At 38.1% G+C, this 27,704-nt stretch overlaps 1 protein-coding gene across 1 annotated transcript in view; it reads right to left on the minus strand.

Annotated features, from left to right (window-relative positions):
• Positions 1-27,704, minus strand: part of LOC137049024 (uncharacterized) — a 50,572-nt gene that overhangs the window by 20,101 nt on the left and 2,767 nt on the right. The window contains exons 2-4 of the mRNA XM_067427420.1: positions 15,694-15,861; positions 15,423-15,590; positions 14,429-14,602 (exon numbers count right to left, since the gene is read on the minus strand). Of these exons, the coding sequence (XP_067283521.1) occupies positions 14,429-14,602; positions 15,423-15,590; positions 15,694-15,861 (510 nt within the window). The remainder of the gene's footprint in view (positions 1-14,428; positions 14,603-15,422; positions 15,591-15,693; positions 15,862-27,704) is intronic.

The raw sequence follows: 27,704 nt of genomic DNA on the forward strand, positions 1-27,704 counted from the left end.
ATTAGGCTACATAATCTTGCTCCCCCTCCACTGCATGGCTTTTTTCAAAGACTTGACAGTGAAGGTTATACACGGGCCTCTGTCAAAGGAGACTGCGTGATACAGTTTAGGCTCACTATTTTTGGGCAAAACGTTTTGTCAGTAATAGGTGGTAAACTCTGGAATAGCTTGCCCCTTTCAATAAGAGAATGTCCTACACTCAACACCTTTAAACTCACTTAAAACAGTGGCTTCTTGAAAACCAGAGGTGTACTCATATTTAACTGTCATACATTTATCAATAGCACATGTACACTTACACTGTAAATCTGAATGTAGTATAGAGGTGAATGAACAATGTCTTGCCATTTGTGTATTTTATTTATTTATTTATTTTATTTTTTTGTTAATGTGAATGATGTTGTATGATTGTTGGCTGTCTTTTTTATTTTTCTGTTATCTGCCTAGGGACTGCAGATGAAAAATAGTTATTTTTGGCATATTTACATGGAGTATTTTTATAAAACAGTGTTCATCAATATGTTTGGTCCCTATTAAATAAACTAATAAAATAAAATAAAAATATCTATCACCTATGGATATATATCTATATATCTTCTATATATTCTATATCTATAATTCTAACAGCGTATATATGAATGTGTTACTATATCTATCCTATCTGTCACTGATACCTATTAGTCAATATATCTCATTTAAATCTAGCCTAAATATAACTAACCATAGCCCACAATAAATCTCACTTAGGCTATATCACAAAATCTCTCTCCTCTCACAAAAACCCATGAGGTGAAGATGGATTAACTTCACTTTTAAACTGTGGGGAATGAGGTTCATTGAGATGTGTGACTGTGTGGTTTGTTCCCGCCCCTTTTAATCAAAGCCGTTTCGACAGGCGCACCTGATGAAACACTTTGGCGCTTCGTTTAGCCGTAGTCACGTGACATTGGTGAGTCGAATCACAGCTCAGAGCAGTGTTTCGACACATCTGCGCTTCGGGATCTCGATACAGCGTCGACACGCCAGTTTCGCGTCAGCCATCCCTAGAATTGGCTGCTGACCTGCAACAAAGTTTTCACCAAATTGAATTCTTTAGCTTGTTGGCTGAGTGAACCCTGCTTGACCCAAGATTTAAGCAGAAAGGCTTTCCCGATCCAGCAGCAGTAGATGAGGCCTGCAAGAGTATAACTGCTGCAGCTTCAGCACTCGGCTCCAGCAGGCAGGTGAATGAACCTCATGCTGACCATAGGCTTCCTATCACCTCTTCTGAGCAAGATTCAGTGTGGGGGGACTTTGATGAGCGGGTGGCTAATTCATTTACTGTCAGGAACGCCACATCAGAAGCAATGGCAGCAATGAGGAGTTACTTAGCAGAGCCCCTGATTCAAAGAAATGAAGATCCACTTACTTGGTGGAAATCACGAAAAGTTGTTTATGAATGCTTAACTGACACTATGAAGAGAAGACTTTGCATAGTCGCAATCTCTGTGCCTGCAGAGAGAATTTTCTCAAAAACTGGGCAAATTATTTCAGAGAGGAGGAACAGGTTAAAACCCAACAAAGTTAGACAGCTTGTTTTCCTTAATGCAAACATTTCCTAATCAGGACGTTTCAATAAAATGCCAAAACCAAAGTGACTGTCATTCTTTTACAATCAGCATAGACAAAATAGGAAAAGGGTCCAAAAACAAAAAGTGCTTGAAAATATAATGCATTATCCCTATCCTTTACTCACCCTCAAGTTGGGAAAAAAAAATACTATGGGAACTCAATGGCTCCAGTTAACTGTTTGGTTACTGACATTCTTCAAAATATCTTCCCTTGTGTTCAGCTGAAGAAAGAAATTCATACAGGTTTGAAACAACTCGAGGGTGAGTAAAGGATGACAGAATTTCCATTTTAAAGTGAACTATCCCTTTAAAGGGCCACACTGTATTGAAAAAGAGATGGGTGGACTTGTTGTTCTGGGCAAGCTGGCGCCTGCTCCAGATCTGGAAGGTCACTACGGGCCTAATTCTGGGGTAGGGCTGCAACGATTCATCAAGTAACTCGAGTTAATCGAATCAAAAAAATCCTCGAGGCAAAATCATCTGCCTCGACGCTTCGCTTAGTCCATTTAACTACACACAGATATTGGAGAAAGACATTTTTTTGTGTAAGGACTCGGAGTATGAGCGGATTGCGGTTATAGCCGCGGTTCAGGTGCGTAAACATCCCAAACATTGCAGGTGGATGAGAGAAATCGTTAATATGTTGATTTTAATAAAGACGCGGAACTCTCATATCACGCTAAAACACAATGAATGCGTGTCGTTCTTTAACTTTCGTTTTCAGCTCATGTCGAGATCCAAAGACCGCAATGCGAGAGAGAGAGAGAGAGAGAGAGAGAGAGAGAGAGAGAGAGAGAGAGAGAGAGAGAGAGAGAGAGAGAGCGGGCGGGCGGGCATCAGCACTGGTAATATCATTTAATATCGCTGTTTTTAAATGAAGAAAACTGTGTGTTGAGCTTCAGGATGCGACGCTGAACATTTAAGTTTAATTTGCGGCAGTTCACGCGTCGGCTGAGGAGATACGCGCGACTCCAAACACATGAACTCGATGGAGTTTGCAGCTTTGCACATGGATCACCGTCATTGTGATGTGTGTGAAATCTTTAATGAGACTTTATATATCCTACTTGATAATATCTTCGAAATGCACCATTAGATGTTCTCAATACTAGGCGCAAAAAATATCAGAACAAGCTGTAACGCGCGCGTGTGCGTGTGTGTGTGTGTGTGTGATTAGCAGCGCTCGTGCTTTCAGAGCTCAGAGCTGCGTGCTTTCATTGATTTGTGTAATTTAATCACACTTTAATCATATTTATAGCTACTAACTTAAAGCAAGCTGTGTTACAATGATGAATGATTAGCTCAAAAGATCAGCATGTGTGATGTACTTTATCTGAATTAAACATATCTCGCGTTTGATCACGTTCTCCTCCGTGTGATGTATAGGTTGTCGACCCTGGTTTATGTAAATGTAATTTTGCCAAAATATTTTTTTTTGTTTTGTTTACCAACCTACTTCAGTGTAGCTAATATGTGACGATCGGGTGCGGGTGGATGGTTTGCTTCTAACAGCTGATTCGGTGACGATAGAGCTGATCCGCTCATCTCTTCTTCCAAGTTAACCCGTCCAATATGTTTTGCTCCAGTAAAGGAGTAAATAAGACAGTAAATGCTTATGTCATGCCTGAGCTGAAGCTGATACATGAAAGTTAAGTTGCACAACATAAATACAATGTTTAGTTATTTATATTATTTATAGAATATTTATAGAATATTAGAATATTTATATTATATAGAATTTATAGAATATTTATATTATTTATATTGGCATTATTGTTATTTATATTACTACTATTTAGATTTATTGGTTGTAGGTTTAGTTTTAGATTAAACTATGTTTACCTTTTTAAAGTAATTTGAAATAGATTTTTATTTAATATAATATGGCAATTGTATGCATTAAAATTGTTTAGTTTCACAGTTATTAATGTATGCAATTTCAGCAATAAAACTTAATTTTTCTAAAAAGAAGACAAATTAGATGTTAATTTTAAGATACCCGTCTTATTGTCTCTTATTGCTCTTTAATAAAGAAAAAGTAATTATTATCCGATTAATCGATCGATTAAGTGGTAGATTAATCGATTACAAAAAGAATCGATAGCTGCAGCCCTATTCTGGGGTAAAAGTGTCAACAGGTGACACATCTATGGAGACGTGCATCAGATTTACTGACAATGTGTGGAAATTTACCATGACTGTGCACTGTCTCTGAGCCAATCAGAATCATCCACATTGTAGTAATGACATGGATAGACCTTGAAAACGGTATAACTGTTGGGACAATTGTATGTACGGTAAGACGAGGGCGGACAAGACTGTGAGAGAGGGAGTGCAGCCTACAAACTCCTTGTGAGACTTAAACTGGCTTCTGCTGATGAAACTGCAAACCATTCTTCAGTAATTTTTTCTTTAGTTAATTACACTCCTGACTCTTGGTTTTCATTTCTCACTACTGGTCTTGGGTCATAAACTGTTGACCCCTTATATATATATATAAAATATTCCTACTCGTTATTACCTCCTCCAGGTATGGTGTTGTACTGGTGTTGTACTCTCAGGTCCATGACAGCTTTCACATTACCAAATTTTCATACAAACTGTGTGCCCTGTTCCCTTTATTTATATTCTTAAAATGAGAGATCACTCCTTATTCAATTTTTTTAAGCTTAGGCTTAAATTTTTTCAATATTTGAAAAATGCTCGAAAAGTGGGCAGAGCCCAGCGGAGACAGAGGGACAAACCAAAAACACTGTGACGCAATCGCTGGGATCATTAATATGTACGGCCCAACATTTGCATATGTCCGAACATGTTCATGTCAGGCGGAACTGCGCAGCCGAATCATCAGGTAAACAAGCGCCATGCGAGAATAGCGAAAACGGCAGCCCATGGACTCAGATGTCATGTTCCAGGCTGTGCAGGGGACGTGAGGACTTTTCATACCCTTCCCACAGATAACAAAAAATGTCAACAGTCATGGTTGATGTTTATTATAATCGAACACCGCAACAATTTAATTCAAAATCATTTGTTCGGCCCATTTCAAGCAAGCTTCGCTCAGTGTCTAAAACTGAAGAATGTAACTGGCGATTGTGTGTTTAATTCGCCTGAGTCGCTGCAATTGAACACCGCAACAATTTAATTCAAAAACTGAAGAAATGGCTGATTACAACTACTGGATATTCCTGCAAGCAGTAAGTAGTGATTTATCCACTTATTTACTGTTTAAACAATTTCTGATTAAAGTGAAAGTTTCTTAGAGAGACAGCAGCATGGCCGTAGATTACGCGGGGGACGGGGGGGACGTGTCACTTTTAATAAAATGTATTTTCGTCCCCCGCACTTTTACTGGGTCTTGCCGATCCTAGTTGACCCGCTCTGAGCGGGATTCGAACCAACGTTACCCTGCGCGGCGGGCAAATTAACAGTGACGCTTAAAGACAGCCTTCTCTAATCTCGGTTGATAGAACGCTTTGTGAGACACAGGCAAGTGTATTTACACAGAAACTAGTGTTGTCACGATACCAAAATTATGACTTCGATACGATACCGGACTAAAATATCGATATATCGATAATAAATCGATACCACAGTAAAAAAAAAAAAAAAAGATAAGATGCTTAATATGACAACATAACTTGTTATTATTCATTGTTATTTTTTACAAAAAATTCATGTGGCCAGCATGTTCCTTAGGGTTGGGCATCGTTTTGATTTGAACAATTATTGATCAATTACTATTAAAATTATCTCACAAATTTTTGCTATCTCAATGTATTTTTTACAGTGGTGTAATTGTGTTGCAATAGCTTACACACAGCACAAGAAAGCTTGATTTCGAATGGTAAATTGAATTAAAAAAGACGAGTAAACAGTAATAAAATAAGAACAAATAAACAGATTACAAACAATAGCACAAATAAATGCAATAGAATAGAAGATAGAAATTAAATAGACTGCTTTATTTTTTCAGGTATGTCTAACATTCAGATAAGAAACTGAATTAAAAAATGCATAGTAATTACATTTAAAACAACATTGGATAATGTTCTTTGTAAAAAATTCAATAGTGTACAGATGAAACTATTAAAGTTACACAAGTTGATCAGTCAAGAGCAGTGTGATCGTTTGTCTTTTTGTAGTTTGAATAGCAAATGACTGCGGTCCCTTTAAGACTAACAGACGCATGGATCCTAAACACTGTTCCTGCTACTTGTTCTTCCTGAACTGTTTGCGACTGTGTTTACGTTAATACTCTTCCAGATGTGCACTGATCATTCTTTGAGTGCATTTGACCAATAATAAGCTGGAAAAAGAAGCAAATGTTTGCACTTGTATCATGTCAGAGGTGGCTTTATTACGGTAGGCTATGTGTGTGCGCTTCAGATGTGAGCACGAAATCTGTGGGGATTAGTAGAATTAATTTATGTGCAATCCCGTGCAAAATTCAGACCGATCACACACTAACACTAACACACTGTCATGAGGAAAAAGTCCAGCAGAACGCGCGTTCGCCGTGCTCAGAGGTTAACCGGGCTGAGTGAGAATATGCCGGTGTGTGTGTCAACTCGCTTTCGGTCGGAGAGGAGAGCGCAGCTGGTATCGATACTGTAAAAACTGAGAATCGTATCGTTTCAGATATTCCAGTATCGATACATATCAAAATATCGATATTTTTGACAACACTAATAGAAACCAATGTGAATACATTAAGATTTAAAATCAGAGACAAAAAATAATCTATGCATGACCTGCTGTCATTTTATTCGCATCTCACAGAAAGTCCAAAAGTGGATTCGTAGAAGTAATACCCTGTCACGCTGGAGCTGCAGCTGAAGGAAAACAATCGTTATGAGAGATGAAACGTGACGACGACAATCAGACGATTGCGACAATATATGCTTTATGTGTGTTTTTCAAGCCATCTTAATGTAGCCTATTTATTGACAATAAAGTATAGCCTATCATATGAATAATGCAGCTTTTTTAATGTTTAGTATCTTCTGCTCACCAAGGCTGCATTTATTTAATCAAAAATAGTTAAAACATTAATATTGTGAAATAGAATTACAAATTAAAACCGCTTTTTTCCTATGTGATCAAAACTGAATTTATCATCATTACTCCAGTCTTCAGTGTCACATGATCTTCACTAATCACTCTCATATGATGATTTTATAATCAAGAAACATTTATGATTAATATCTGTGTTGAAAACAGTTGTGCTGCTTAAAAATGTTGTGGAAACCAGGATACATTTTATATTTCAGGATTCTTTGATGAATAGAAAGTTCAATGGACAGCATTTATTTGCAGTTATTAAATAAATGATTATCTTTTGTAATATTAAAATATGACTTGTGATCAATAAAAGTATTAATTTCTCTCTTTTTTTAATTTTACCACGAATGTTTATGGATGGTTTATGGATGTTAACCACGAATGTTTATGGATGGCCACGGATGGTTTCCACAAAATTTAAGCAGCACCATGAGCAGCACAACTGATAATAATCATAAATGTGTGTTGATCATCAGATCCTCATATGAGAATGATTAGTGAGTAATGATAATAAATTCAGCTTTGATCACAGGAATAAATCACATTTTACTATATATTCACATAGAGAACAGCTGGTTTTTATTTTTTTGCATTGCATAAAATCTATGGAGACTTAAAGCACCAATGTCTGTAGTAGGCCTATATAAGCCAACCAAGAAATTGGCATAAAAAATAGGAGAATAATATTATATAGATTAGTGGTTATTGTTCAGCAGTGTATTTGATATCTTACCAAATTAAAAGCAAGAGATGCAATAAATTATATCGGTCCCAAAAAATAAAAATGGTATTACGACATTTCTGTCCCCCTCACTTCTGAAAAGATGGCTACGCCCCTGGACAGCAGTGTCTAGATAACACAAGATGCTAGTACAGTAACAAGAGGAAACTCCAAGTACCAAACAAAGGTTAATATTATTTTGTATTATTAGAAAATACAACCGTAGATACGTATGTCATACTACGTTAGTTTAGTTGCTTACAGAACGCTCACTCAATCCTAATAGCTAACGTCACCTTCTCCACCATATAAGTTAAAACGATAGTCATTTGACAAGGCTTCCATTCATTTAGTAAAAAATGTATATTTATATTTTTGAGAACTGAAGTATGATGTTTTACATGTTTGTATTTCAGAGTGCATCACAGTCACTGCGTAGCCTACATTGTGACTAATGTTATATAAACATGCAATATTGTTGACTAAATGTCTAAAATGTCTAAAGTCTAAAATGTAGTTTAAAAAATAAAAAACTGAACAAAAAACACTGGTTTTGGTTTTGTCGGGGGGACAGAAGAGAGTTTCAGCCTTCGTGCTTGCGGTTGCCAGATTTCAGTAATTAAATCCCCCAATCAGAACTTTTCTGTGTATACTATCAGGTGTTTTCTCTAAACATGTGCAATCTGGCAACCATATGCACTCGAGCACGCGGATGAACTGAAAACACCAATAAACAAGTAAGCTGCATTTTATCAATCTCCATTTGAGATGGTCTGCTTAACCTGTTAAGCTGACTTCCAAATTTTGAAAAAATCCTAAGAAATGCATACTCAGACTAAAACAAATACAGTTTGTGAATCTTTTGTACTAAAAGCATAATTATGGTCTCATTTGAAAGCAGACACCTGACAGTTTACTGTAAAGTCAAAATGATAATATTTTTTATAATCAAAAAAAGCTATTATAAGCTTCAAAGTTTTGTAAAGTTATTAGAAATGTATTTGTATGAAATATCTTTATGAAAATAACATTGAAGTGGGCCTTGGAGAAATCTAGAAATGCACTACAGCTAAAGCCACAAGTCTGACAATGTTATATTTCAGATCTGAAGATGATCAGTCTAAAACTCTGAATTTTATTAAACGTTTTACAAGATCGTTTCATGGGATTTTATTTTGAGATATCGCTGAAATATCAACTGTTGTTTATTGCCACATCTTCTCAGCTTTCATTCGCTATATTGCCTCTATTGTTTAGAGGTGCAAACTGCCCCATTCAGTTTGTCTCCCCGGCACACATTCACACTTCTGCGGACTGGTTATGGCTCCAATTATTATTCTTTTGTCTGCATTATAATTAACGATTCTCTATTCAAACTGTTCTATTCAAACCTCATTTCTAAATCAAACCTCTCACTTTACCCTCACTGAGACTCTATTGAATGCATTTCGTCCAAATAAGCATTTCAGTAGTTTTACATTTAGAAAATGTTCATAAAAATTAAGTATTTACTCAATGGCAGGTGCATCTAGGCCACGCTAGCATGTTAGCTTAGCACACAAGCAAAACAACAATTTATACGATTAAAATCATGATTTATTCAAAACTTGCTTCATATCACTTTATAATTTATAAGTAGAGTGTTTTATATAACAATTTGTGATATCATATAGCTTCGGGTCAAAAAATCTGACAGAAAATATACAATGCTAAAAGCTATGTGGAATAGCATTGCATTATAAATATCATCTATTATGAAACCACCCAACATGGCATAAAGAACACAGACCAACCATATATTGCCGCGATTGTGTGTTTATTGTCTTAAAACTTGTCTATCTGCATAAAATAGCAATCTAACGATCTCAGGAAGCAGTTTTGGTCATGTCAGATACTTCCTGAATGTCACATGGTGTGTCTGTTCTTCATGTGTTCCATATGGGGTGAATTTTCAGTAGTACAGCTTTCCAGCGCCCTCCGGCTGCCAGAATGAATTGAAAACACAGCATATCACAGTCTACTGCTCTCATAATCACACATCCGCGGATTTTGGATAAAGATTTAATAAATAATACTTCTCTGTATAGAAATTTGACTCAAACATGTAAGAATCTGTCAATATTTCTCCACATCGGCACACTTTTGAAGTAAAAGCCCTGAGGGAAGTTGTTTTGTCGAGTGTCTTCATGACGACTACAGAGGAGTATTTTATGAATGGGAGCAAATGACACGCATATTAAAATCAAAAGGTAGCAACGCCCGAGATCATATTCATAACTCCTGGCACATATTAACACATTACGGTCATTATAAGACTTTGAGAATAAAACAGAGGTAACAAAATTAAACTTTAGTCTTAGATCTTTTTAATGATGTATAGTTTGTCAAGGTAATTACTTACACCTGATAGTAATTTTGAGCTAATTTAAGCAAAGAGAGCTTCGGCACGTCCTCGTCCTCGTGACGGTTAACAGTAAAGGTCCCGTTCTTCGCGTGTTTTCAAAGCTTTGATTATGTTTACAGTCTGCAATATAACACGAGTTCATGTTTCGCGTGTAAAAAAACACAGTATTTTTCACACAATTGACTTATCTGTACAGCGCTGTTTCCTCTGTCCTAAAAATGGCCTGATGATTTCCTTGTTCTATGAAGTCCCTCCTTCAGAAATACGTAACGAGTTCTGATTGGGCCAGAGCTTCTTGTGATTGGACAGCAGCTTAGCGCATGTTGCCCGGAAAGGGAGATGGAAGCGCTGAATGCGCACTCTTCTCCACGTGGGAGAGTGACGAGACCCCGCCCCCTATTTTGCGTGTTCTTGTGGGCGAAGGGTTAGTCAACAAACGGTTCTAGTGACGTCATTCATGAAGGAAGTGCAGGAGTGGAGTCTGTAGCGACTCAGGCGAATCAAACACACAATCGCCAGTTACATTTAACAAATATGTTTTGAATGCTTTGTGCTTAGTAACAGACCTTCCCCCAACACAACAGAGAAAGATTCTTCGTTACCCTGGAAACCATCTGATAAGATGTTTTATGGCCCAAAAGAATTTGGCCACAGAAAAGTGTCTTAGACACAAAGACTTTAAGACACGAGGCTTGTAAAACACACGCGTTTGCCTCAAATTATAGACGACCATCTATAAATGAACATGCACCTCAGGACATTGTATGTAAACACATAACTGTCTTGTAAAATGTTTCTTCTGTATGGTATTTTGCATCTTTTTATCTTTGTCCTAACAAATTACTAGTTCAGATAACCTCATATATGTCATGTCTCCTATCAAATTAATGCTCACTTCACGACTTACACTTCCATGTATATCACTTATTCAGAAAATGCAGTGTGTGTTTGTTGCATTAATTAGAGTATGAATGGTCAGAGACCCACTGATTCGAGCTTTGAAACAAAGGGCCATAAAATCTTCTGAGGAATTTCCCGCCTGGAAATCCCAACAATCTCATTGGTTAAGTCTATCCCTGGAGGGCAGGACTACCCCCCAGACCTTAAAAGGGAGATGCTCGGATGCCCTCCCTCTCTTACTTCTCTTCTTCTCTCCTCCTCTTCCGAAATGCTCTCCTCTTCTCTCCCTGGCTGAACCAATACGCCACCGTGGCTGGCCATTGAGCCAGGCCACCAATGCAGGCACCCCAAGCAGGCCCCAACTCTTCCCCTCTTCCTCCTCTTCCCTCCTCGCTTCGCTTTTGCATCGCATCAAATTACTAGCCTCAAGGGCATTCTTCAGAAGGAGAACACGGAGCATCCCTAAAAGCAACCAGCCGCTCCCCCCGACCTCGGAAAGAACCGCCGGACACGCAGGGCAATTGAACTCGGAACACACGCACACACGCGAGAAGCCACAACTAGAGCAAGTATTCTTATCTTCCAAATTCAAACTGCTGTTAAGAGGGTGTGTTATTTTCCCGTTGGGACAAGTTAACTCCGTGAAGGTTGTATTTGATGAACTGAAGGAAAGCTGCTTCTTACCCCTAATTCTTTGTCCCATCTCTCTCATCTCTCTCTCTCTTTTATCTCTCTCTAATTTCAGTCTATTCATTATTCTCTTTTATGTATTCTTTCGTTAATATCTATATTTCTACTCTCTTGATGCATATTTAGTGTGTACTTTCTGTGTGAATCGTAGTGTTATTTTTAGTCTGTGTTTATTAAACCGCCAAAAGACATTTAATGAGTTGAATCTGTTGTTCTCCCACATACACAAAGTCAATGAAACTTGCGATCTAACGTTACCAAACTGCTTATGCTACTATGTTAGTAAAGTAAACTGTATGACCATTTGAAATATTGAACTTGTCCTGATCAGTAAAGTTAATGTTTCTTATGCGCTCGTAAAGCAGTAATCCCTTATTGAGAATTGATTTGAAAAGTCTATAACTAATTTGCAGGACAAACTTAGTAGGATAATTTCAAGCAATTCCGTAAAGGGTTACTTGTATTTAATTAAACAATTTTCCCTATCGGAAAATTTTAATACGTAATGAACGACTAGCAAATTATATTCATAAGTTCATGAATATTGAATATTAAATCCCTTTTGAGTTAATTATTCCCCGAGACATTAAACTCATAAGTCATTGTCGTTACAAGTCCAAACCGGCCGTTCACTGTAGGCTTTGAAAGGGAACTTCTGTTAAATAAAATATCTCGCTTGGCATTGAACTTTGAGCTTTATAATTGTACAGGTATTATTTATGCTCTAACAGCAACATTACACACTAACTAAAGTTTGAAAGATGGAATTGCGAAGAACGGGACCTTTAAAGTGTCATTCAGTCGGTCTGTGTTCTGTCTGGACTCACGAGCCGCTTCGCTGAACAACTGTGTGAGCTGCTCAAATAAGCCAATCAGAGCAGAGCTCAGCATTAATATTCATGACCCTTCCAAATAAGGCAAAAACAGAGCATTACATCCTAGGGACAATTTCTAGGGTTGTAAATGGACCTGTAAAACTGTATCTAGACAATGTTTGCCCTTAAATAAGCCACAAAGCCTCTATGTAGATATCAGAGAACAATTTAACATATTGTTTCAACTTATTCTAGGGCACCTTTGACAGCTGTCTGACTCGCAAAGATGGATAGTAACTGGAGTGACGCCAATAGCTTTGCAAAAGAGCAGTCATCTAAAGTAGAGGACTTTTCTCCCCCACCTTCACCTGAAGTGGAGGAGGGTGAAATGTCTGTAGACACAGAGCCTTATCAATCGAGCCGCAGGCTCAAACTGTGTTAACTCCCGATGTCGACGATGCTCATTCATTCATTCATTCATTCATTCATTCATTCATTCATTCATTCATTCATTCATTCATGCTAGAGAAGCAGCGCAAGAGAGAATGAGATCACTAACTAATCTATGAACACTGAACAGTCAAATCCTTATACTGAATGCCACTAAAAAAGCTCAGGACCAATAAGTTCAAACCTAATAGCCTATTATAAACAGATTTCCTCAAATAAAAGTTAGACTATATATGCCAGCACGTTACTGTATTGTTGTTCGTTACCACGGCAACCATTTGCGTGTGAGGGTTTGTCTGAAAGCGTCTGAAAATTATCTGTAGACATGACGAGGGGCAAAAATATCACAAGAAAAGCTTAACGTGTACTTACAACTGCATTATTTATCTGTATTTTCTTCATTAGGATGTGTAAAGCCAGTGACGAGTAAGTTTCATTCATAATGTTTCTACTTCATGTAACATGCCGCCCATACTGGAGTGAAGCCGTTGTCATCATGTGATCACGGGAAAACATTTCTTATGGCGTGGTGTATACTATGTGGTTAGCTCATGCCAGGGGCGTGGATAGTGAGGCGTTGGAAGTACCATCATACGTCACAATGCACCACAATGTCCAATAGGAAAATTTGACTGCAGTAGCCACCGTTCAACCTTAAGAAGGCAGCACTAAGATATTTTTACACCATATATTATAGAATTAAAACACTTTATACCCAAATGTCAAAACATTAACTCAAATCAATAAAGAGCATTAATAAAACCCCAGTCTTGCAGATCATTAACTAAAAAAAGTTGGCTAAGGGTTTAGTTACCTGTTAATAATAAACGGACATTTGCATAAAGCATGCATATTTGTCTATACCCATGTTGATTAGAGTATTAAAAACTTGAAACATATTTATTTAAGATCAATTTACAACTGATAAAAATGTGCTATTAAGTTTTGATTAATTGTGAGGCAACTCATGACAATCGTGCGATTAATCACGATTAAATATTTGAATCAATTGACAGTCCTATTTTTTTTTTTCATAAAAAAATGTTTCATTCATAGTGTCATAGTGCACTAGCCTAGAAATCTAGACGCACCCTACCGGCAGCGAATCTAATCTGCCGGGAGTATCGTTTAGCAAATCTCAATCTCTGGTCGGGCCAATCACATTGTGTATAGAGTCGGTGGGCGGGGCTCAACATAATGACGGCTGAGTTGCACTTGCGTGCTTCTAGTAAACACAGAAAATGGCGAACGGCGGTCTTTCGAATCAGCTTTGACCGCGACTCTAGAAGACTTGGAGTTAAGCTTTTCTCTGAGAAAAGAACAAAGAACGGTATTGAAGACATTCTTAAAAAGGGAAGATGTGTTCTGAGTTTTGCCGACCGGATACGGCGAATGTTTCATCTATTAGCTCTGCTTCACCTTCGTTACTCTGGTTGGATGTAGCACTTTCCTATCGCGTGCAGAGGGAGTTTGAAAGACAATGGTTTATCCCGCCCCTCGGATTGAGCCCTGTCAATGGTGTTTTTTGTACAGCGCTTTGAGAAGTTGCCTTTAAAGGCGCTTTATAAAATAAAGTTTATTATTATTGTTATTAATTTAACACTGACACTTTTACTGTGCTCTTTTACAGCTGTGTCCTTTTCTCATTTATTTATTTATAGTATTATTATTATTATTATTATATACTGCATAAATGTTTATTCATTTTCAGTGAGTTATGGAAGTGCACTACAACATAGTAGAACTTATAAAACACTCTTCCTGCTCAACATACTTGAGTTTTTCCAGCCTGCAGTTTGGGTGGTTGAGTGTATCAAAGAGCATCTTTACTCCTGAATCTCCTGGGTGATTGTAGCTCAGATCCAGTTCTCTCAGGTGTGAGGGGTTTGACCTCAGAGCTGAAGACACATAACCACAGCCTTCCTCTGTCACCATACAGCCAGACAACCTACAAATACACACAGCAACAGTCCACATCACATTAGTTTGGCTGTCAGACATCACTAACACAGTCATTTGGGTGGTAGCTGTTATTTTCTGTATTTTTAGTCTCAAAAGTAACAAAAAGTGTTAACAGTTAACAGAAACATGTATACTCCAGTAAAGTAGAAATATACTTACGAACAGGAACAAAGTATTTCTACATTCTCAGTAAACACCAGGGGTCAAAACTTGAAGTGCCATTTTTAATTGATCTCACTGTCATTTCATAAAATATCTGTTTGTGGTCAATTATCATTATCCGGAAGAAATAAATATTCCCCTTCAAAACATTTCACATTATATCTTGCACTTAAATGAAAAGTAAATAATGGATTTGATCCCACACAGACAACAGTGGTGCAAAACTTCCGCTGAAATCTTAGTGAAAGAAAGAATATAACTCAAACATTTAAAAACCGAATGTCAAACTTTGTTACTAAAATAAAATAGGAAGCTACTTGCAGATTCTCACAATTGTAAACAATACACTGAAATCCTCACTTCCAGGTCAAGAAGTTGTCAATCAAAAACGTACTAGCCAATGAGAATAATTTGCTGCTTGCCCCGCCCATATAAGGTATTTGAGCCAGAATGGCACAGATTTATTTGTCCAGTTTCAGAGTTTTTTCCTTAGTGTTTAATTCATATTTGTATCAGTTTATTGAAAAGTTACATTCAAAACATTTGGCACAAATCTAATTCCATATTAGTCAAGTATGGCCAATCTTAGTGCAGTTGAGAAGCAGCAACTTTACAGACACTGCCAAAAAAGGAGAAATAATTACCTCAGTATCTTTATATTCCAGCTCTTCAGTCCATCAAAAAGAATCTTCACTCCAGAATCCTGCAGGTCATTGTTACTCAGGTCCAGCTCTCGCAGGACAGAGTTTGAGGATTGTAAAACTGATGACAAACTCTCACAACACTGAGCAGTGAGATTACATATGGACAATCTGAACAAGAAAAACAATAATCGCATACTGAATAAATTCAACAGAGTGATTTTCAGTAATTAACTTAATGGGGAAAAACATTGAAAGTATTTGAAACTCAAACCTTAGTATCTCCAGCTTACAGCTCCTCAGTTCATCAGACAGAAGCTTCACTCCTAAATCCTGTAGGTCATTGTTACTCAGGTCCAGCTCTCTCAGGACAGAGTTTGAGGATTGTAGAGCTGTAAACAAACTTTCACAGGACTGAGCAGTGAGATTACATCCACATAGCCTGTGTAGAGAACAAAACAAACGTAGGGTTTATAATATGGGGCCTGCGCAAAAGCAGAAGTTAAACCATTTCATTTTTTATTGCAGCAATAAAGAAAACAAAAAGAGGCAGATCTTTATGTTCTGTAGGAAGCTATCAAACTAGCAGCAATTTAGCAAACTATTGCATGCCTACATGTGTTGTAAAATGGATAATCCAAGTCTTCCAAACCAGCAAAATGAGTCTCGTTCAGCAGTCTCGTTCAGCAAAATGAACAAATCTTTTTTCGAGTCATTTTGTTAATTTCAGCAAAATATAATTAAAATGACATGTTAAATAGCCCAACACATCTAGTACTTATGAAAATGTTGATTACATTTTTAAAACTAAATAAAAATATAGCTGCAAGCAGCCATTATCGGGGCCAAGCGCAAAGAAGAAGACAAGACATGCCAGCATGGCTGGAAGTCTCAAGCCAACTGCAACAATGAGCCATTAAGGACCTATTAAGTTGATTTTAGGCAAAATAGCAGTCAAATTTTAAATACAGTCAATAATAATGGTTTAATGGTTTATCACTTTCGACCAATAGGTGTCACTGTTACGAAACTGATGTGGTTTAGTCAGATTGAGATGACAATGACACATGCAAAGTTTGGTGTCAATATGTCAAAGCATTGCAGAGATACAGCCTCAAGAGTAATTTTTGCATCATGGCTCAACTCTGTTGCAGTGGTATATGAAAACTGTTTTGTCTATCAATCCGAAATCCATAACTATTTGTCAGCATGGTCTGAAGACGATACGGATCAATTTTGGTGAAAATCGGACAAACGGTCTAGGATGAGTTTGAAAAAGTAGATTTTTAACAAATAACAAGATGGAGCACAGATATGTTTGCAAAATATGGCAAAATTGGTATCTATCTTCTCGGCATGAGCCAATGAATGTATTATGACCAGTCTCATTACAATAGGCTAATTTAATCAAAAGTTATTAGCATTTTTGTACATTTTATTACAACTTTTGACCACAAGGTGGCGCTGCCCCGAAACTTTTTGAATATCTTCGGGACATAGAGCGGAAGACACATACCGAGTTTTGTAACGATACACTAGTGCATTCTTAAATTATAGCATTAGCATTTTAAACCGTAATACTGCATTGAAGTCAATGGGAATTTCATGTTTTGTTTTATTATAGCGCCACCAAGAGGCACAATCCCACCAATTTTTTTATGTGTCCTCGTAGTGAGCCCATACATATGTGTGTCAAGTTTGGTGAAAATATTTCATTTTGTTTTGGAGTTATAGACATTTATATGAAAAAACACGTAAAAAATGACTGACACCTGACTTTGATTGGATTTTACTACCCCTTACTATCAATATTTTGAGATTTGGGCATTAGCGTATAGCTATCGACCTATGTTTCCGAACTTCTGAGGCTGGTTTCGTCTCGATCGGACTAGCGGTTTCGAAGATATCAGCAAATGTTTTTTAAGCACTAAATTACAACTCTGCGCAAACCATATGCCGAAACCTGGCAAGTCTGGTATCGTTGGAGTCGGCAAGGATTCAGGAGACCAAAAAACACACTCCCATCAAAATATGTCAACCACACCCAAAGTTATAAGCGTTTGAAAAAAAAAATTCTCCACTAGGTGGCGCTGTTTCGAAACTTCTCAGGCTACTTCAGGGCATCGTGGTGATGACCCATACCAAGTTTCATAACAATCTGTTCATGCGTTCATAAAATACAGCATTTTTGCACATAATTCAAAATGGCCGACATCCAAAATGGCCGACATGGTAAAATTGGATATCAGTCGACTCGGCATGACGCCCTGAATCTAATGAGACCAATTTTATGATTTTTGGATAAACGGTTCAGAAGTTATAAGCCAAAATAGGCATTTTTCGTATCTCCGGACAGGTAGGTGGCGCTGCGCCGAAACGCTGCATGTTGCTTCAAGTCATGCTTGTGATGACATGTACCAAGGTTGGTTTGAATACGATAAAGCGTTGCGGAGATATAGCCTTTAGTGTGTTTTTGCAACCTCCACGTAAAATTTGTTTGTGCGTTTATTGAAAACGATTGGACGAATCAACTTGAATTCCATAACTTTTTGTCAACATGCTCTGAAGATGATCTGTTTCAATTTTCGTGAAAATCGGAGCAACGGCCTAGGAGGAGTTCGAAAAAGTAGGTTTTTCAGAAAATTCAAAATGGCGGGAAAATTTGCATACCGGAAAATGACATCATAGGGTGAAATCGAATCGGCTTGAGCCAAGGAATCCGATGAAAAAAGAATTTTGTTTCTAGCCCTTAGGGGTCAAAAGTTATAAGCATAAATATGAGTGAAACTTTGGACAGGTGGTGGCGCTAGAGGGATTGAGTTAGAGGCACCAAATTTGCTATAGTGACAGCTCAGACTGGCCTCTATGAGTGTGCCAAATTTCACAACTTTTTACCATACGGTTCTATGGGCTGCCAGAGACTCCTATGGCGGAAGAAGAAGAAGAAGAAGAAGAAGCAGAATAATAAATATAGCTGCAAGCAGCCATTATCGGGGCCAAGCGCAAAGAAGAAGACAAGACATGCCAGCATGGCTGGAAGTCTCAAGCCAACTGCAACAATGAGCCATTAAGGACCTATTAAGTTGATTTTAGGCAAAATAGCAGTCAAATTTTAAATACAGTCAATAATAATGGTTTAATGGTTTATCACTTTCGACCAATAGGTGTCACTGTTACGAAACTGATGTGGTTTAGTCAGATTGAGATGACAATGACACATGCAAAGTTTGGTGTCTATGTCAAAGCATTGCAGAGATACAGCCTCAAGAGTCATTTTTGCATCATGGCTCAACTCTGTTGCAGTGGTATATGAAAACTGTTTTGTCTATCAATCCGAAATCCATAACTATTTGTCAGCATGGTCTGAAGACGATACGGATCAATTTTGGTGAAAATCGGACAAACGGTCTAGGATGAGTTTGAAAAAGTAGATTTTTAACAAATAACAAGATGGAGCACAGATATGTTTGCAAAATATGGCAAAATTGGTATCTATCTTCTCGGCATGAGCCAATGAATGTATTATGACCAGTCTCATTACAATAGGCTAATTTAATCAAAAGTTATTAGCATTTTTGTACATTTTATTACAACTTTTGACCACAAGGTGGCGCTGCCCCGAAACTTTTTGAATATCTTCGGGACATAGAGCGGAAGACACATACCGAGTTTTGTAATGATACACTAGTGCATTCTTAAATTATAGCATTAGCATTTTAAACCGTAATACTGCATTGAAGTCAATGGGAATTTCATGTTTTGTTTTATTATAGCGCCACCAAGAGGCACAATCCCACCAATTTTTTTATGTGTCCTCGTAGTGAGCCCATACATATGTGTGTCAAGTTTGGTGAAAATATTTCATTTTGTTTTGGAGTTATAGACATTTATATGAAAAAACACGTAAAAAATGACTGACACCTGACTTTGATTGGATTTTACTACCCCTTACTATCAATATTTTGAGATTTGGGCATTAGCGTATAGCTATCGACCTATGTTTCCGAACTTCTGAGGCTGGTTTCGTCTCGATCGGACTAGCGGTTTCGAAGATATCAGCAAATGTTTTTTAAGCACTAAATTACAACTCTGCGCAAACCATATGCCGAAACCTGGCAAGTCTGGTATCGTTGGAGTCGGCAAGGATTCAGGAGACCAAAAAACACACTCCCATCAAAATATGTCAACCACACCCAAAGTTATAAGCGTTTGAAAAAAAAAATTCTCCACTAGGTGGCGCTGTTTCGAAACTTCTCAGGCTACTTCAGGGCATCGTGGTGATGACCCATACCAAGTTTCATAACAATCTGTTCATGCGTTCATAAAATACAGCATTTTTGCACATAATTCAAAATGGCCGACATCCAAAATGGCCGACATGGTAAAATTGGATATCAGTCGACTCGGCATGACGCCCTGAATCTAATGAGACCAATTTTATGATTTTTGGATAAACGGTTCAGAAGTTATAAGCCAAAATAGGCATTTTTCGTATCTCCGGACAGGTAGGTGGCGCTGCGCCGAAACGCTGCATGTTGCTTCAAGTCATGCTTGTGATGACATGTACCAAGGTTGGTTTGAATACGATAAAGCGTTGCGGAGATATAGCCTTTAGTGTGTTTTTGCAACCTCCACGTAAAATTTGTTTGTGCGTTTATTGAAAACGATTGGACGAATCAACTTGAATTCCATAACTTTTTGTCAACATGCTCTGAAGATGATCTGTTTCAATTTTCGTGAAAATCGGAGCAACGGCCTAGGAGGAGTTCGAAAAAGTAGGTTTTTCAGAAAATTCAAAATGGCGGGAAAATTTGCATACCGGAAAATGACATCATAGGGTGAAATCGAATCGGCTTGAGCCAAGGAATCCGATGAAAAAAGAATTTTGTTTCTAGCCCTTAGGGGTCAAAAGTTATAAGCATAAATATGAGTGAAACTTTGGACAGGTGGTGGCGCTAGAGGGATTGAGTTAGAGGCACCAAATTTGCTATAGTGACAGCTCAGACTGGCCTCTATGAGTGTGCCAAATTTCACAACTTTTTACCATACGGTTCTATGGGCTGCCAGAGACTCCTATGGCGGAAAAAGAAGAAGCAGAATAATAATAGGAACACTAACAATTTCAATAGGTGCCTCCGCACCTTCGGTGCTTGGCCCCTAAATATAGCTGCAAGCAGCCATTATCGGGGCCAAGCGCAAAGAAGAAGACAAGACATGCCAGCATGGCTGGAAGTCTCAAGCCAACTGCAACAATGAGCCATTAAGGACCTATTAAGTTGATTTTAGGCAAAATAGCAGTCAAATTTTAAATACAGTCAATAATAATGGTTTAATGGTTTATCACTTTCGACCAATAGGTGTCACTGTTACGAAACTGATGTGGTTTAGTCAGATTGAGATGACAATGACACATGCAAAGTTTGGTGTCAATATGTCAAAGCATTGCAGAGATACAGCCTCAAGAGTAATTTTTGCATCATGGCTCAACTCTGTTGCAGTGGTATATGAAAACTGTTTTGTCTATCAATCCGAAATCCATAAGTATTTGTCAGCATGGTCTGAAGACGATACGGATCAATTTTGGTGAAAATCGGACAAACGGTCTAGGATGAATTTGAAAAAGTAGATTTTTAACAAATAACAAGATGGAGCACAGATATGTTTGCAAAATATGGCAAAATTGGTATCTATCTTCTCGGCATGAGCCAATGAATGTATTATGACCAGTCTCATTACAATAGGCTAATTTAATCAAAAGTTATTAGCATTTTTGTACATTTTATTACAACTTTTGACCACAAGGTGGCGCTGCCTCGAAACTTTTTGAATATCTTCGGGACATAGAGCGGAAGACACATACCGAGTTTTGTAACGATACACTAGTGCATTCTTAAATTATAGCATTAGCATTTTAAACCGTAATACTGCATTGAAGTCAATGGGAATTTCATGTTTTGTTTTATTATAGCGCCACCAAGAGGCACAATCCCACCAATTTTTTTATGTGTCCTCGTAGTGAGCCCATACATATGTGTGTCAAGTTTGGTGAAAATATTTCATTTTGTTTTGGAGTTATAGACATTTATATGAAAAAACACGTAAAAAATGACTGACACCTGACTTTGATTGGATTTTACTACCCCTTACTATCAATATTTTGAGATTTGGGCATTAGCGTATAGCTATCGACCTATGTTTCCGAACTTCTGAGGCTGGTTTCGTCTCGATCGGACTAGCGGTTTCGAAGATATCAGCAAATGTTTTTTAAGCACTAAATTACAACTCTGCGCAAACCATATGCCGAAACCTGGCAAGTCTGGTATCGTTGGAGTCGGCAAGGATTCAGGAGACCAAAAAACACACTCCCATCAAAATATGTCAACCACACCCAAAGTTATAAGCGTTTGAAAAAAAAAATTCTCCACTAGGTGGCGCTGTTTCGAAACTTCTCAGGCTACTTCAGGGCATCGTGGTGATGACCCATACCAAGTTTCATAACAATCTGTTCATGCGTTCATAAAATACAGCATTTTTGCACATAATTCAAAATGGCCGACATCCAAAATGGCCGACATGGTAAAATTGGATATCAGTCGACTCGGCATGACGCCCTGAATCTAATGAGACCAATTTTATGATTTTTGGATAAACGGTTCAGAAGTTATAAGCCAAAATAGGCATTTTTCGTATCTCCGGACAGGTAGGTGGCGCTGCGCCGAAACGCTGCATGTTGCTTCAAGTCATGCTTGTGATGACATGTACCAAAGTTGGTTTGAATACGATAAAGCGTTGCGGAGATATAGCCTTTAGTGTGTTTTTGCAACCTCCACGTAAAATTTGTTTGTGCGTTTATTGAAAACGATTGGACGAATCAACTTGAATTCCATAACTTTTTGTCAACATGCTCTGAAGATGATCTGTTTCAATTTTCGTGAAAATCGGAGCAACGGCCTAGGAGGAGTTTGAAAAAGTAGGTTTTTCAGAAAATTCAAAATGGCGGGAAAATTTGCATACCGGAAAATGACATCATAGGGTGAAATCGAATCGGCTTGAGCCAAGGAATCCGATGAAAAAAGAATTTTGTTTCTAGCCCTTAGGGGTCAAAAGTTATAAGCATAAATATGAGTGAAACTTTGGACAGGTGGTGGCGCTAGAGAGATTGAGTTAGAGGCACCAAATTTGCTATAGTGACAGCTCAGACTGGCCTCTATGAGTGTGCCAAATTTCACAACTTTTTACCATACGGTTCTATGGGCTGCCAGAGACTCCTATGGCGGAAGAAGAAGCAGAATAATAAATATAGCTGCAAGCAGCCATTATCGGGGCCAAGCGCAAAGAAGAAGACAAGACATGCCAGCATGGCTGGAAGTCTCAAGCCAACTGCAACAATGAGCCATTAAGGACCTATTAAGTTGATTTTAGGCAAAATAGCAGTCAAATTTTAAATACAGTCAATAATAATGGTTTAATGGTTTATCACTTTCGACCAATAGGTGTCACTGTTACGAAACTGATGTGGTTTAGTCAGATTGAGATGACAATGACACATGCAAAGTTTGGTGTCAATATGTCAAAGCATTGCAGAGATACAGCCTCAAGAGTAATTTTTGCATCATGGCTCAACTCTGTTGCAGTGGTATATGAAAACTGTTTTGTCTATCAATCCGAAATCCATAAGTATTTGTCAGCATGGTCTGAAGACGATACGGATCAATTTTGGTGAAAATCGGACAAACGGTCTAGGATGAGTTTGAAAAAGTAGATTTTTAACAAATAACAAGATGGAGCACAGATATGTTTGCAAAATATGGCAAAATTGGTATCTATCTTCTCGGCATGAGCCAATGAATGTATTATGACCAGTCTCATTACAATAGGCTAATTTAATCAAAAGTTATTAGCATTTTTGTACATTTTATTACAACTTTTGACCACAAGGTGGCGCTGCCCCGAAACTTTTTGAATATCTTCGGGACATAGAGCGGAAGACACATACCGAGTTTTGTAATGATACACTAGTGCATTCTTAAATTATAGCATTAGCATTTTAAACCGTAATACTGCATTGAAGTCAATGGGAATTTCATGTTTTGTTTTATTATAGCGCCACCAAGAGGCACAATCCCACCAATTTTTTTATGTGTCCTCGTAGTGAGCCCATACATATGTGTGTCAAGTTTGGTGAAAATATTTCATTTTGTTTTGGAGTTATAGACATTTATATGAAAAAACACGTAAAAAAGGACTGACACCTGACTTTGATTGGATTTTACTACCCCTTACTATCAATATTTTGAGATTTGGGCATTAGCGTATAGCTATCGACCTATGTTTCCGAACTTCTGAGGCTGGTTTCGTCTCGATCGGACTAGCGGTTTCGAAGATATCAGCAAATGTTTTTTAAGCACTAAATTACAACTCTGCGCAAACCATATGCCGAAACCTGGCAAGTCTGGTATCGTTGGAGTCGGCAAGGATTCAGGAGACCAAAAAACACACTCCCATCAAAATATGTCAACCACACCCAAAGTTATAAGCGTTTGAAAAAAAAAATTCTCCACTAGGTGGCGCTGTTTCGAAACTTCTCAGGCTACTTCAGGGCATCGTGGTGATGACCCATACCAAGTTTCATAACAATCTGTTCATGCGTTCATAAAATACAGCATTTTTGCACATAATTCAAAATGGCCGACATCCAAAATGGCCGACATGGTAAAATTGGATATCAGTCGACTCGGCATGACGCCCTGAATCTAATGAGACCAATTTTATGATTTTTGGATAAACGGTTCAGAAGTTATAAGCCAAAATAGGCATTTTTCGTATCTCCGGACAGGTAGGTGGCGCTGCGCCGAAACGCTGCATGTTGCTTCAAGTCATGCTTGTGATGACATGTACCAAGGTTGGTTTGAATACGATAAAGCGTTGCGGAGATATAGCCTTTAGTGTGTTTTTGCAACCTCCACGTAAAATTTGTTTGTGCGTTTATTGAAAACGATTGGACGAATCAACTTGAATTCCATAACTTTTTGTCAACATGCTCTGAAGATGATCTGTTTCAATTTTCGTGAAAATCGGAGCAACGGCCTAGGAGGAGTTCGAAAAAGTAGGTTTTTCAGAAAATTCAAAATGGCGGGAAAATTTGCATACCGGAAAATGACATCATAGGGTGAAATCGAATCGGCTTGAGCCAAGGAATCCGATGAAAAAAGAATTTTGTTTCTAGCCCTTAGGGGTCAAAAGTTATAAGCATAAATATGAGTGAAACTTTGGACAGGTGGTGGCGCTAGAGGGATTGAGTTAGAGGCACCAAATTTGCTATAGTGACAGCTCAGACTGGCCTCTATGAGTGTGCCAAATTTCACAACTTTTTACCATACGGTTCTATGGGCTGCCAGAGACTCCTATGGCGGAAGAAGAAGCAGAATAATAATTAAAGCTGCGAGCAGCGATGACGGGCCCAAGCCGGGGGCACCGCCACCCCGGTGGCATCAGCTTAACTGTGCACAGCAGGCAATAGGCATTTAATATGGGAAAAAATAAATAAAGGGACTATGTCAAAGTCATTTGAATTCACCTCATTAACTGCAGCAACTGGTGCTGCTATGACCAGGAACCACAACACTCACATCTATGAGATCAATTACATTTTATTCATTAATTTTATGTCAGATGATGTCTAATGTCAATTTCAAAATGAGTGCAGAATACTGTCCAAATGCTGAAGTTGTATTATCCTTACACTTCTCTTAAAAATAAATTAAGCCAAATCACAGAGACCGCAACAATGATTTTAATATCAGTGTCAGGTAAGAGTAATATGCGTGCATAAAATTTATAGAAGTTTATTATAAACAGCCACTTTTATAAGATCATGTGAAATTATATTTTTTTATCCATTTGAATTTTAATCAATAAATAATTAGTTTAAAGAGGTGTCATACGTGATCTTTGCAAACACACCACATGACCTTCTTTAAAGCCCATGTTATAGAAAACAATTAAAAGTATTAGGATATCACTTTCAATTATGTGCAAATGTATTTTTTGCAGCTCAAAATATTGTAAGTTCAGAAGACCAGTGTTATATATATATATAATACATTTTTAAAACTTATTTTTCACAATAAAGTGATAGATATTGCTGATAGCCTATGATATGAAAGGGTTAAATTATGAAAAACAAGAAACAAGGCGACATACACAGAGTGAGAGAGACCCCCTCCACACACACACACACACACACACACACACACACACACACACACACAGAGTGATCCTGAGAGAGAAGGGGGGGGGAAGGGGGGGAATGACAGACACAAAATCTAAACAGTGAGAGAACATTGTTTTTATTTCACTGTCTGAAAACACTGTTTTGCAATAACAACAATAGTTTTATCTTCAAAACAGTGTTCCCTAGGACATATCCAACCTGGTTACTAAATAAGGCTACACTTCCACCTTCTGGTTATTCTATATGCCGGTAGCTCATTGGTTCTCATGTTTGTCCTTAAACAAAAGGCATTAAAAAGAAAAGGGAAAAAAAGTTGTAAAAATGAGAAGATTAAAGACAATTAAATGTGTTTTTTTCTTTTTTTAGTAATTTTTTTTTATATTTATATTTTTTTATTAATAATTATTTGTATTAACACAATTATTTAACTAATTATATAAAACAATATTGTCAATGCCCAACAAATAAACTGGTTTTATACATGAATTTTTTTATTCAAACCCAGAATAATATGTTTAATCCTTTACTGCAGGCCAAAGCACAGCATTGAGAGGTAATCTTTTTAGACAGAAGAGTGGCTCTCTCACACACACACACACACACACACACACACACACACACACACACACACACACACACTGTAGAAACCAGTGACACGTGTCCCAATGAGTCTGTGTGCATTCAGGTTGAAGTCCCCACCAGGCTAGAAAAAAGAACACACACACACACACACACACACACACACACACACACACACACACACACACACACACACACACACACACACACACACACACACACACACACACACAGTAGTAATGCTGAAGTATGCTGCAGGCAACTCTTATCAGTTAAGCCCATTTACCATCCCCCATCCACAATCCCCCCCCCCCCCCCCCCCACACACACACACACACTGTAGAAATCAATGACACATGTCCCCATGAGTCTGTGTGCATTCAGGTTGAAGTCCCCACCAGGCTAGAAAACCATTCACACACACACACACACAGAGGCAAGGTTTTTTGCTTGAAAACTTATACAATATTGCCCTCTACTGGTCATTTAAGGGAGAGCATAAGTGTTGAAAAAACAGAAAAAAAAAACAGAAAAAAACCCAGTGTGATATAAAGAATAACCAGCAGGTGGGAGTATAGCCTTATTTATGAACCATTACTTGTGTCCCAATTTGGTCTTTTTTAGGCTTTTACTAAGGGAAAACCGTTTGAGATATCCAATAACCGTTCGCATTTTAGCATCTTCTGTATATTTACTTCATGTTGTCCGAGTTTGGAGGAGATTGAATGAATCGCTTTTGAGGAGAAGGTAAAAACTCAGAGCTCGCTTTCCACTTTGTGTTATCTTCCAACCAAATTATCTGACTTCCTGTTGGTCAGAGCTAATGACTGTAAATTAGAAAGTTGTCCGGCTCGAAAAGTACAATATATATACCGAGTTTGGTGACTGCAGATAAAACTAACCCCCCACTTTGGACATAAGTGACACTTCCTGCTGCCAGTTGGTGGCGCTATAACTTTGACTCACAAAAGTCATATCCATGTGATCGTCCTCTTACAACGAACACACAGCTGAAGTTTCATCAAAATGAATTAATGTATGCAAAAGTTATAACACACTTCCTGTTTCCTTTTTCTCGCTATAAATTCATCTCTTCGCCACGGCCAAACCGTTTGAGATATCAAAAAGTTGCTTGCAATTTAGCATCCTCAGTGTCTTGACTTCATGCTGACCGAGTTTGGTGCTGATCGGGTGAATCGTCTAGGAGGAGTATCGCAAATTCCACAGCATGCGTTTTCCGAACAACCCATAATAACTCACTTCCTGTTGGGCTGACACATAACTTAGAGCACGAAAGTTGTTCGGCCCGATGAGCTCTATATGTGTACCGAGTTTCATATATGTACGTGCAAGTGTGTTTTATTTATAGACCCCGTTTTCAGACCCCACTTTAGGGGGCGCTGTCGAGCCCCCCTGCCACGCCCGGGTCCCAGCCTCAGCCCGGCCCTGATGGCCGCGCATTCTGATGCGTG

The sequence above is a fragment of the Pseudorasbora parva genome, chromosome 20 (assembly GCF_024679245.1).
Source record: "Pseudorasbora parva isolate DD20220531a chromosome 20, ASM2467924v1, whole genome shotgun sequence".
Classification (NCBI taxonomy): Eukaryota; Metazoa; Chordata; class Actinopteri; order Cypriniformes; family Gobionidae; genus Pseudorasbora; species Pseudorasbora parva.